Consider the following 13,730-nt stretch of genomic DNA (forward strand, 5'->3'; position numbering starts at 1 on the left):
TATGCACTGTCATATAGGTAGTAGGCGGTGCATCACGGGGTCAAAGGCTGCATGTTGGTGTGTTACAGTATATTGGGAATTGGCAGGTATTACTAGGTCAGTGTCAATTACTTTCCCGTACACCTTAAACAAAAAAGTCTGTAGGATGATATGTTCGTTGTTTTAATCTTAGAGTACAATATAATACAAGGTCTATTGGTTAATACATTATTTGTGTGTATTTCAATATGCTTTCGACAGTTAATCAGTTCGTGTATAGCTTAGAGATTTAGCTAATATCTTTATAACATAAATAGTACAACATGTTTAGGTCAGACCAACACTGGGTTTTGGGATTCATATTCATATCATTACAGTCTAAAACATTCAGTAGCTCATTACATAATTTTTTTTTGTTTTGTACCCTTGTCACATTGAAGCACTGTGTTTTTGTGTTTTTTGTATAGATGCATAATCTTTAAATGTCACATACCTTGAAAAATACACTGAGTTGACAAAAGTCATGGGATAGCTATTCAACATATACAGATGGCCACAGTATTGCGTGCACGAGGTATAAAAGGGCAGTGCATTGGCAAAGCTGTCACTGCCACTCAGATGATTCTCGTGGAAAGGTGTCCGACGTGATTGTGGCTGCACGACGGGAATTAACAGACTTTGAACATGGATTGATATTTTGAGATAGTCATGAGACATTCCAGTTTGAAAATCATTGGGGAATTCAATGCTCCAAGATCCACAGTGTGAAGAGTGTGCCGAGAATATGAGATTTCAGGCTTTACCTCTCAGCGCGACCAACGCAGTGGACAATGGCCTTTACTTAATGACCGAGAGCAGCAGCATCTGCATAGAGTTGTGGGACATACAATGAACATATCCACCAGGACAGCATGTTGAAATTTGGCGTTAATGGGTTATGGTAACAGATGTACAATACGAGTGTCTTTGCTAACAGCACATCACCTACAGCGCCTCTCAAGGGCTCATAACCATATCACTTGGACCCTAGATGACTGGAAAACTATGGCCAGGTCAGGTGAGTTCTGATTTCAGCTGGTAAGAGCTTATGTTAGGGTTCGAGTGTCGTGCAGACCCCTTGAAGCCATGGATGCACTTTGTCAACAAGCCACTGTGCAAGCACATGGCAGCTCCATAATGGTGTGGGCTGTGTTTACATTTACTGGACTGGGTCCTCTGGTCCAACTGAACTGATCACTGACTGTAAATAGTTATGTTTGGCTAGTTGGAGACCATTTGCAGCAATCCATGGACTCAAGTTCCCAAATAACAATGGAATTTCTACGGATGGCACTGCACCAAGTCACCCAGCCACAACTGTCTGTGACTGGTTGCAAAAACATTCTGAACAATTCAAGCAATCAATTTGGCCACTCAGATTGTCTGACATCAATCCCATCACAAATTTATGGGACATAAACGAGACATCAGTTCATACACAAAATCCTGCACAGGCAATTCTTTCACAATTATGGACAGCTATAGAGGCAGCATGGCTCAGTATTTCTGCAGAAGACTTCCAATGACTTGTGGCACCCATGCCTTGTCAAGGTGCTGCACTACGCTGGGGAAAAGGAGATCCCACATGATATTAGGATGTATCCCACTACTTTTGTCACCTCAGTGTAACATTCTTTCTACTGTTAAAAATTAGTGTAGACTTTGTGTGGACCATTTGTTCAGTCTTCAGTTGTCTGATGATTGCCTAGAAAGCTGAAAGAAAGTTCACAACAAAATATAAAATTCATATTATTGTCAGTATTATGAAAAAGACAGATTTCTACTCACCATATAGAGGAGATGTTGAGTCGCAAGGAGGCACAACAAAAATACTATATGTGAGGGCAGGTTTTCTCGGCGAATTTCATATATGAAGTCTTCACGGGTTTTCAGCCACGTAGCATCGTCATCTCATAGCAACGTTTCGGTTGAATGCATCTACATCATCTTCAGGTGAAGTGACTTCGCCTGAAGATGATGGAGATTCATTCCATCGAAACGTTGCTACGAGACAATGACGCTACTTAGCTGACAACCCATGAAGACTTCATATAAACAAAAAGACTGCTGCACATTTGAACTGACAGCCAGAGGGTTTTCTTCTAAAGTAGCACATGTGCTTGCATCCATGTGTGCATGCATCCCCCCCCCCCCTCCCCCTTTCCTTGTTGTATTTTGGACAAAATACTGAATGTAACTGCAGAAGTTGTAGTGTGGTTTGAGAAACATTAAGTAATTATTATGAGCTTTCTTCCTCCACACTGGACAGCTTCTGCTGTTAATTTAACAGTAAATTTTATCGTGTAATGGAGAAAGAACTTTGTTACCTGATGTAAGTATCCAAGTTACACAGTATAGTGGCATCTTAGCAAGATACCGTTATTAGGTACTTCAACTCACTGATGTGCTGTTTGCTGCCAAATGTGTACCCTCATTTCATTAACCACAGTTTTCTGGCCCATTTTTCACAAGAAACGATACCAAGCAGCCACAGGAGTTATACAGCTTCTGGTAACATGGTAGCCAATTTATGCAATGGCAGTCAGTTCTGATAACAATACCATTTCCCACATGCTGGATGTATTACTTGCATTTCACATAATGCATTCTTTTGATTTGCCTCTTGTTCCATTACTAGTATTACAGTGTCCTTAAAAAGGATAAGTCAGTGAAGCAAATAATTTATTAACAACAGTAGTTTATTTTCAAAAAAATATAACAAAAACAAAACAGTCATTTCTCCTTCATGAGAGTGGAAGCACAACAAAATGATGCCTCTGAGAATTAGTGATCAAAGGCACAGTGGTGAATGTAAGCCATTGACTGAGATCATGGTGGGTGCTGCCGCCTGAAAGGAAATATCAGATAATTAGCATTTATAGTGACAATATTCACCTTATTATCAAACACATGGCAAGCAAATAACAAAGGGGCCCATTAGGAACAATTAAAAAACAAACATTTAAAAACTACAAGAACAAAAAAAATCACAGAAAATTAATAACTTATGTTACAAACACAAACATTACCTTACTGGACATTAACTGAACACAGGCAGGATGGAGGAGATTTATATACACAAAAAGAATTATAGCAAACAGACAATACTCTAACAACGGAAGGTGACTTAACAGTAATTGCATAGCACAGGCATGAGAGTCAGTCAAAGTAGTTCTGTCACTAGCATGAATGATTGGACATCATGCAGCAAGAAGCAGGATTGGTGGAGGAGGAGAAGAACATGCAATAAAGCAGAAATGGCATGGTATGAAGTAAAATGAAGTGTCACGGTAAAATGCAATCAAATCCAGTGCAGTCCACAATAACACGTGCCAACTTTTTTCAGAAAAGTTAACATATTTCTTATTTGCACAATGGCCTTAAGATTACACACAGTTATTTGGAATAATTATGAAAAGAGTAACATGCACTTGATGAAATATTTTGTATTTTCTGTTAAACATATTTTGATTCTTACCTTGTGAATCCATGGAGCACAAATAACTCAGAACCTCCATAAATGTCAAGATAAATTCTTTAACTGCTCAAAATAACTACAGACACTGAGCCAATTTCTTTGTACTAAGTTGCAAAAGATGGATCCACTAAGAACTGAGGAACATCCTTTAGTTACATTTTTGTGAGAATTATGGAAACCAATCACAGTAGACTGTAATATCGAATCCACATGAGTACACCATGCAGCTGTTAGCATCAGTAAGGTGATAATCTTGATACATTGCTTTATAGAGAAGAAATATGGATGGGCTGCTCACCAACGTGCACTGAAGTGATGAGTCAATGTCTTCTGCCTTCTCAACTAAATGTACTATGGGTATGACAAAGATTGATCAACTTAATCTAATTAATGTGTGTGACTATGACATTACTGACTGGAAACTTGATGGCTCTGAAAGCACACGATCAGCATGTGAGCTGCTCATGTTGGTCCCATGCCCTGAGATTGAGAAATATGCAGGCCTCAGCTGAATTTCCTGCGACTACAGCTCTGCTTACTTTATTTACAATTCACATGTCTTACCAAACTCAAACGAATACTGAGAGAGTGGAATGAGGAATCAAGCAGTGCATGCAGGCAAGAGGAGTTTCCAGCGCGAGGTAAAGTTTGAATAATTAGGTAATAACATGGGCCTTAGATACTCAGTTGCTGCTATTTTTAATTTAGGGCCAATAAATTTCAGAATTCCAGAACTTGAAGATAGCTTAGCAAAACTGAGAGAAGAGATGTATAAAATCAAAAAGAATATAGTGAGGTTAACAGAAGTGTGGAAAAAATTTGAGCACTAAACAGAATTAAATTCAAGACATATGTCACACTACAGAGGAAAATGATATGAATTGGGATTGATTGCTACTTATCATATGGAGGTGATATTAAACAACAGTCAACCACATTTAAAAGTACACTTTTAGTTATCAGACAAAGTCCTTCATCAGAACAAGAAAAACACACACACACACACACACACACACACACACACACACACACACACACACACACACACATACATACAAGAAAAGGTAGAAAATTAAGGTGTGCTTCTTACTCTAAACAAGGCAATTTAAAAAAAATATTACCAAAATTGAAGAAATTTTAGAGAAACATTTTTTTAAAAAAAAATACCAGTGCAAGTATTCTATGGAAATCATCCAAGTCTATGTGCACACAACATGCTCACATTCTGATGAAGCAGCAAAAGACCTCTATGAAGAGTTACAGAAGCTTATAAAAGATAGCAAAGCCCTTTACAAGATAATGATGGAAGATTGTAATGTGAAAGTAGAACTAAACATGGGAAGAAAATTCAAATATATCATCTGAAATTACAGTAGCCACGCACTACTATAAATTGCCAAAAATAATAACACATTTGTCCTTAACACCTTTTTGTGAGACAAAACAAATATAAAGTTGATCTGGCAACAACTCAATCAAACTAAAAATGAAATTGAACATTTTTTATTAAACAATAAAGAAATGGTAGATAATGTAACAGCAATACAATACTTTAGAATAGAAAGTGACCTTAGACTTAAAAAATGCTGAGTAAAGATGGATACAAAGATAGGAAGAAGTCAGAAATGTAGATTATGGTACTTTATTTGAGAATAAGGGGGCATAGCACATTAGTAGATTAAAACTGAAGAAACTGCAAAAAGGTGTGAATTTAAGGAGATGGGACCTGGATAAACTGACTAAACCAGAGGTTGTACACAGTTTCAGGGAGAGCATAAGGAAACAATCGACAGGAATGGGGGAAAGAAATACAGTAGAAGAAGAATGGGTAGCTCTCAGGGATGAAGTAGTGAAGGCAGCAGAGGATCAAGTAGGTAAAAAGACGAGGGCTAGTAGAAATCCTTGGGTAACAGAAGAAATATTGAATTTAATTGATGAAAGGAGAAAATATAAAAACGCAGTAAATGAAGCAGGCAAAAAGGAATACAAACGTCTCAAAAATGACACTGACAGGAAGTGCAAAGTGGCTAAGCAGGGATGGCTAGACGACAAATGTAAGGATGTAGAGGCTTATCTCAATAGGGGTAAGATAGATACTGCCTACAGGAAAATTAAAGAGACCTTTGGAAAAAAGAGAGCCACTTGTATGAATGTCAAGAGCTCAGATGGAAACACAGTTCTAAGCAAAGAAGGGAAAGCAGAAAGGTGGAAGGAGTATATAGAGGGTCTATACAAGGGCGATATACTTGAGGACAATATTATGGAAATGGAAGAGGATGTAGATGAAGATGAAATGGGAAATACAATACTGCGTGAAGAGTTTGACACAGCACTGAAAGACCTGAGTTGAAACGAGGCCCCAGGAGTAGACAACATTCCATTGGAACTACTGACGGCCTTGGGAGAGCCAGTCCTGTCAAAACTCTACCATCTGGTGAGCAAGATGTATGAGACAGGCGAAATACCCTCAGACTTCAAGAAGAATATAGTAATTCCAATCCCAAAGAAAGCAGTTGTGGCAGATGTGAAAATTACCAAACTATCAGTTTAATAAGTCACAGCTGCAAAATACTAACACCAATTCTTTACAGCAGAATGGAAAAACTGGTAGAAGCTGACCTCGGCGAAGATCAGTTTGGATTCCACAGAAATGTTGGAACATGTGAGGCAATACTGACCCTACGACTTATCTTAGCAAATAGATTAAGGAAAGGCAAAACTACATTTCTAGCATTTGTAGACTTAGAGAAAGCTTTTGACAATGTTGACTGGTTATACTCTCTTTCAAATTCTGAAGGTGGCAGGGGTAAAATACAGGGAGCGAAAGGCTATTTACAATTTGTACAGAAACCAGATGGCAGTTATACGAGTCGAGGGGCATGAAAGGGAAGCAGCGGTTGGGAAGGGAGTGAGACAGGGTTGTAGCCTCTCCCCGGTGTTATTCAATCTGTATGTTGAGCAAGCAGTAAAGTAAACAAAAGAAAAATTCGGAGTAGGTATTAAAATCCATGGAGAAGAAATAAAAACTTTGAGGCTCGCCAATGACATTGTAATTCTTTCAGAGACAGCAAAGGACTTGGAAGAGCAGTTGAACAGAATGGACAGTGTCTTGAAAGGAGGATATAAGATGAACATCAACAAAAGCAAAACAAGGATAATGGAATGTAGTCGAATTAAGTTGGGTGATGCTGAGGGAATTAGATTAGGAAATGAGACACTTAAAGTAGTAAATGAGTTTTGCTATTTGGGGAGCAAAATAACTGATGATGGTCGAAGTAGAGGGGATATAAAATGCAGACTGGCAATGGCAAGGAAAGCGTTTCTGAAGAAGAGAAATTTGTTAACATCGAGTATAGATTTAAGTGTCAGGAAGTCGTTTCTGAAAGTATTTGTATGGAGTGTAGCCATGTATGGAAGTGAAACATGGACGATAACTAGTTTGGACAAGAAGAGAATAGAAGCTTTCGAAATGTGGTGCTACATAAGAATGCTGAAGATTAGATGGGTAGATCATATAACTAATGAGGAGGTATTGAATAGGATTGGGGAGAAGAGAAGTTTGTGGCACAACTTAACTAGAAGAAGGGATCGGTTGGTAGGATATGTTCTGAGGCATCAAGGGATCACTAATTTAGCATTGGAGGGCAGCGTGGAGGGTAAAAATCGTAGAGGGGAGACCAAGAGATGAATACACTAAGCAGATTCAGAAGGATGTAGGTTGCAGTAAGTACTGGGAGATGAAGGAGCTTGCACAGGATAGGGTAGCATGGAGAGCTGCATCAAACCAGTCTCAGGACTGAACACAACAAAAAATAAACAAAGCACATTAAATTAAGCAACCAGTTCAGTATCTTAAAATATAAAGACACACACAAGGGAAGAAATTATTCAACAAAGGTACTTCAGCAGACAGATGGTGCAAGTATGAACAGAGCAAAGGAAAAGAAAATACCAGATGAAATAGAACAGCTATTACACAGATGGCAAGAATTACAAGCAAACAGTAATGAATTTAAAAACTGTCTATAAATGCCCTGAGAAGCATTTTTCTATAAGAGTATTTGAGAAAGTACTATGGACATATAAAAAGAGAAACTACTTAGAACCATAAGAGAATGAGAAAAAATTACAGAAAGTTACCATAAATGGACATCACATTACACCAGTGAAAATGTCACAGTAACTAACATGAGAGACAAAATCGTACAAAAATATGACAATTTCTTTACATGTTTCTATACTTCAAAAAACAAATCAGAGAAAAAGAGAGAGTATGTTGAAAATAATGATATCCTGCAGGTATTGCCAGATGATATGAATAAAGCCATTTGAGGTGTGAAAAAGGAACTGCACCAGAAAATGACGGTGCTTGAACAGATCAGTTCAATGCTGTAGCCAAAAGTATACAAAAGGAACTTACTAGCTGTTTACAGAATGTTGGTAGAGGTAAACAATTTGCCAACACTGAAATAATACAATAATCATTGTATTTTATAGGAGAGGAGTCAAAATCTACAGACATATCAACCTCCTCTCTACAACATACAATATATTTACTTAAATTATTCCCAAGTGCAAAGAAAAAAACACTTTATTTTAATTAGGCAAAGGAATAAGCTGGCTTTAGAAGTGAATACAGCACATGGGGCCAATTTCAAATCACAGATGAAACTGTAACATGGAGCAACAAGCAGAATAACCACTTTCACTGAAATTCATAGCTTTTGAGATAGCCTTTGACTTGGTTTCAGTGAAATCTGTATTAACAGCCCTAGAGAAACAAGGCATTGTTTCAACCTATGTGGTCATATTGAAGAATATATACACTGAGGTGACAAAAGCCATATGCAAATATACAGATGGCAATAGTATCACTTACACAAGATATAAAAGGGCAGTTCACTGTTGGAGGTGTCATCTGCACTCAGGTGATTCAAGCGAAAAGTTCCCAATGTGATTATGTCCACATGCTTGAAATTAACAGACTTTGAACATGGATGAGTAGTTGAAACTAGGTGCATGGGACACTCCATTTTGGAACTCATTAGGGAATTCATTATTCTGAGGCACACAGTATCAAGAATGTGCCAAGAATAACAAATTTCAGGCATATTTCACCAGCATGGACAATGCAGTGGCTGTCAGCCTTTGCTTAACATCTGAGAGCAGCAGCATTTATGTCCAGTTGGCGGTACTAAGAGACAAGCAACACTGCAAGAAATAACTGCAGATCAACATGGGATCCACGACTAATGTAAATGTTCAGACAGTGCGGTGAAATCAGCCATTATTGGACTATTGCAGTGGGTGACTGATGTGAATGTCTTTGCTAACAGTACGGCATTGCCTGCAACACCTCTACTGGGCTCATGACCATACCGACTGGACCCTACACTGGAAAACGGTAGCCTGGTCAGATGAATCCCTGTTTCAGTTGGTAAGAGCTGACAGTAGGGTCCGAGTGTGGTGCAGACCCCAAAGCCATGGACCCAGGTTATCAACAATGCACTGTGCAAGCTGGTGGTGGCTCCATAATGGTGGGACTGTGTTTACATGGAATGGACTCAATCCTCTGGTCCAACTCAACCGATCATTGACTGGAAATGCTTATGTTCGGCTACATAGAGACCATTTACAGCCTTCCACAGACTTCATGTTCCCAAACAACAATGGAACTCTTATGGATGGCAATGCGCCATGTCATCAAGAAACAGTTGTCTGCAATAGGTTCGAAGAACATTCTGAACAATTTGAGCAAACAATTTGGCCACTCAGATCACCTGACATCAATCCCATCAAACATTTATGAGGCATAACTGACAGGTCAATTCATTCACAAAATACTGCAGTAGCAACACTTTTGCAATTTTGGATGGCTATATTGGCAGCATGGTTCAGTATTTCTGCGGCAGACTTCCAATGACTTGTTGAGTTCATCCCATGTTGAGTTGCTGCACTATGCCAAGCAACAGGAGGTTTCACATGATATTACAAGTTATCCCATGACTTTTATTTTTATTTATTTATTTATTTGTTTATTTATTTATTGTTCCGTGGGACCAAATTAAGGAGAAGTCTCCATGGTCATGGAACGAGTCAATACATGAAATTATAACACAATATTAGAAACAGATAAAATGAAATAAAAAAATAAAAAAAAAAAAACACATTCAGGTGACAAGTCGTAAGTTTAAATGAAGAAAATCAACAATGTAACACTGGAATTTGCTTAATTTTTTAGCTTTTCCAGGAGCTCCTCGACAGAATAGAAGGAGTGAGCCATGAGGAAACTCTTCAGTTTAGACTTAAAAGAGTTTGGGCTACTGCTAAGATTTTTGAGTTCTTGTGGTAGCTTATTGAAAATGGATGCAGCAGAATACTGCACTCCTTTCTGCACAAGAGTCATACACCTCAATGTATGTCAGTGCTGCAGATTCCATTACACATCATCAGGATACCTCAAATAAAACTTTTCCAGGCATGAGACCGTGTTGTCAAGTTGTTTCATAGACCAATTTTTTGGTCTGTGATGCGAAGTTGCATATTATAGGTCCTCTATTTACTACTGAATAGTAAACAAAGTGCCAAGATGACGACCACATGTAATTGTGGGCTAAATATCTATGTATAAAACAACTTGAAGACAGTAATGTTAGCAGAGCCTACACACATTAGGATAGTGATAAATTTGGTACTGAAAGTTGAAGTCAGATAAGGAAAGTCCATATATCAAAATTATTCTAAGCTGTTCTACAGGAAGTTTTCACATCCTGTACATTCACGGAGCACACCTGACCCACCTCAATGCTTTTAACAATATTTTAATGTTTGCATCCAAGAAATGAAGGAACTTAAAAGAGCAAGCTTTAAAGTGAGCTTGAAAATTAATTGCAGTAAGATGAGACTAATGTGGAACCATTATAACTGAAATAAACCAGTGCAAATTAACAATGCAGTCATAAAATTATTTGATGAGCTTTATCTGTAGATCTTTTGGAAACTGTTAATGGATGGACATCAAAAAACTGAAGAAGAAAAAGGTGTGGTGCGTTTTTGGTAAATTAAATAAGAATTTCAAAATTAAGATTTCTATGTATCTTCAAAGTTTACAGTCAATGTGTATTACTGGTTTTGAAGACTGGAAGTGAGAATTTAAATGTGAAAAGTATTCAGTAACTGAGTTTTGTTCAGTGACCAATTGAAAAATGTATTACCAGCAGTGGTAGGAAAACAAACAAATCAATCAGAGAACAGAATGAAATGGAACACGTTATTCAATGTGATAAAAATGACATGGAAGTGGGGCAGGACAAGCAGCCAGGTGAACATGGTAACACAACAACTACATTCTTTGATGGAATCATAAAAGGGGGGAATACTTAAGCCAATAACCTAATAGAAGGAAGGCAACAGAAAACATGCAAGAGCGATATTAATGCCTGTAGCATAATACAGTAATGCATGTAAAAGTCTAGAGAAAGCCTTTATCCATCACTGCATGTCAAACTCTGGATGGTTATGGTGATAATATTGAATGGAATATCTAATGCAGTACAATAAAATTCAGTGCAGCTCTCTTTCATGAGTAAATAATTGAAGTATTGTATCTGAATTATTTGAATCTACTGCTATGCACGAAAGTTTATTTGACAGCTGTGTGCATCACTCCAAATCTTCAGATATCACAACAATTGTAATGAATATTGGTATAAAACCAATATATCTGACTTTAAAAGCACTTTCAACATGAAATGTAGTTACTTAATTTGGTGTAATTTATAAAGCAAATACTGTTCTAGAATCTCATACAGATTCAGAACAGGCAAAAACAAATAAGGAACTAAGAACAGCAAAAAATAACGAAAATATTACTAAATAAAAATAATATGTTGATGCAAATTACGTCTTTGGAGCCTAAAGAGGAAAAGTGTATGTATGAGAAATGTTTGCCTTGATTCATAGGGGAAATCTGTGAGAAATTCTTAATAAGAAGCCCATGTCCACTGGTTGCAGGTAGCATCCTGCTATCTTGACTATTTGTAATACTGTATAGAACCACTGACAGATTACAAACTGCTAAAAAAAAAAGTTTTGCACCTCCTGAATATCTGCAAAAATTTCAAGGATTGAAAGAATAAGCCTTAAGCAATTAAAAATAAAAATTAATTAACTTCACCTTGAGTTAAAAGACAAAACAATAACCAAAATAAAGGCAACCCATTCAGAACCGCACACGTGAGATGAAACGTCCTGTGTGTAACATTCAATATTACATTGCTCCACCTGTGCACTGTACATATTTTTAAGCTTCCTAGCCATGATGTCCATAAGGAAATTAAGATGTCATTGCTCACACCTAACCCTCTCTTTGACAGGAATCCTCCAGAGGTGAGGAGGATTTTTGCAATGAGACTCTGCATGTTTCACTGTTTCCAAGAATGCTCAATGAGGTTCATATCAGTACATAATGCAGATCTTTCCATTTTGTTGATTCTTACTTCCTAGTGGAAGGTATTTACAGGATGAGTGTGGTCAATTTGTGCCTTATCATATAGAAGGATGAACTCCTCACCAAAATGTTAACTGTAAGGCCAGACAATAGTCTTGAGGATCTTGTCCTGACACTACAAAGCTCTCAAATTACCATCAATCATGGTGAGAGGCATCCAGTGTTTGTACATGAGATCAGCTCAAAATGTGATTGCCTCATCTACCAGCAGAACACATAGAACTACATGTCAGAGACATTAATAAATATCTGGTCGCCTCCACACTCTTCTATAATCACCATCAAGACAGACGACTACTGTAATTGTTGGTTATTCCACTCTAGGTTTTCCTTTACTGACATCCTTCATGCATTCAGGTACTGTGGGGTTTTGTACTGTTGTCTGTTGTTTGTGTGGATGCCTAGAGGCCAAACTGATCATTTGGAGTTGGTTGCAGACTGTATGGTTTGAAACAGCCCTGCTAATTACCTTCAAATCCCCAGTCCTGTTAAATTATTGTCATAGTATTTATGAGCTATAACTTATAATTAGTAGTCATAAGCAGACCACAGGTGACCACTCCAAGTCAGACCTTTAAAATTTGTATCACAAAAGCAGATGAATCTTCAAATGAAACTGCCGTATCGTACCTCATTTTGGAGTGCAAGTTACATGTTGACAAACCTTCTTGCCATAAGGTGACAATATAAGCACATTCTAAGCTCGAATCAACCCGTCAAGGCATCTTGACAAAATGAGGAATGTACACAAGCTGCACTGCCCCATTAACGACTGGAGATGCAGTACACTCTACTGAACTGTACTCTGAATGTAGATCTACTTTTATCTCCTGAATTCCCATGCTGCAACATATAAATCTTGCAAGTAACAATCCAGGAGCAACTGTGTTAATGACTAGGAACATGCCTCTCATGGATATTAGCATGGAGAGTACTTATAACATCTGGCCATGGGCTTGATTTCAGTCTGCCACCGGCAATGGAAGATGAATATTTGACAATCCCTGCCACTTGTGCTGGTGTAATACCAGTAAAATTATTAAACAATGTTGCCAGAAGATGTTGGACAAAAGCCAGCAGTCAACATATCAAGAAGTGTGCATAAAAGCTTCAACAATTTTGTATTATTCATTAAGAAAACAACTTATAGCTTACACGAGGAAATGAATTAATTACTATGGAATTTCATTCTAATGTGTGAAATAATGTCGCTAACATTTTTTCAATAAAAAGAGAGCCTGCTTGCTAAAATAATATCACGCTATATCTGATGAGAAATGCATCACATCTACCAGGTGGCTATAATTAAACTTTCCCTGATTAACACATTATAACGTGAAAATTAATTACCGTACAAATGCCAGACTTGGTAGCATAACGTCAAGGACATGGGGAAGAGAAATAATGTAGAACCAATTCAGTTGAAACACTTTTAATGTGCTGTTACAATACATCATACCATTACATACCGGTACTAGAGATGGGCAAACTCGTTCATCCTTGGGAACTAGTTCACTGGTGATCGCTCTTTTTTGGGAACTGTTCATTTTTATTTGTTCACCATTTATTTGTGCATGGTATATGGTTCTTATGAAAAACTGAAAATTAGTAGCATAGGTGACTTAAGATGGAAGGTGCCAAGAGGGGGCACTTGCATCCGCCCTGGAGTACAGAGTCTTTATTCATAATAGAATTCTCACACAACTGTAATTTCCGTGATTCTGC

The 13,730-nt window shown here is 37.7% G+C and overlaps 1 protein-coding gene across 3 annotated transcripts in view; it reads right to left on the reverse strand.

The window, feature by feature from the left end:
* Positions 1 to 2,696: 2,696 nt before the first annotated feature.
* The window catches only part of LOC126092135 (uncharacterized), a 255,965-nt gene continuing 244,931 nt past the window's right edge, over positions 2,697 to 13,730 (reverse strand). For all 3 annotated transcript variants that reach the window (XM_049907592.1, XM_049907593.1, XM_049907595.1), the window contains exon 19: positions 2,697 to 2,866. In XM_049907592.1, the coding sequence (XP_049763549.1) occupies positions 2,848 to 2,866 (19 nt within the window). In that variant the 3' untranslated portion in view covers positions 2,697 to 2,847. The remainder of the gene's footprint in view (positions 2,867 to 13,730) is intronic.

This window comes from Schistocerca cancellata, chromosome 7 (genome assembly GCF_023864275.1).
Source record: "Schistocerca cancellata isolate TAMUIC-IGC-003103 chromosome 7, iqSchCanc2.1, whole genome shotgun sequence".
Classification (NCBI taxonomy): Eukaryota; Metazoa; Arthropoda; class Insecta; order Orthoptera; family Acrididae; genus Schistocerca; species Schistocerca cancellata.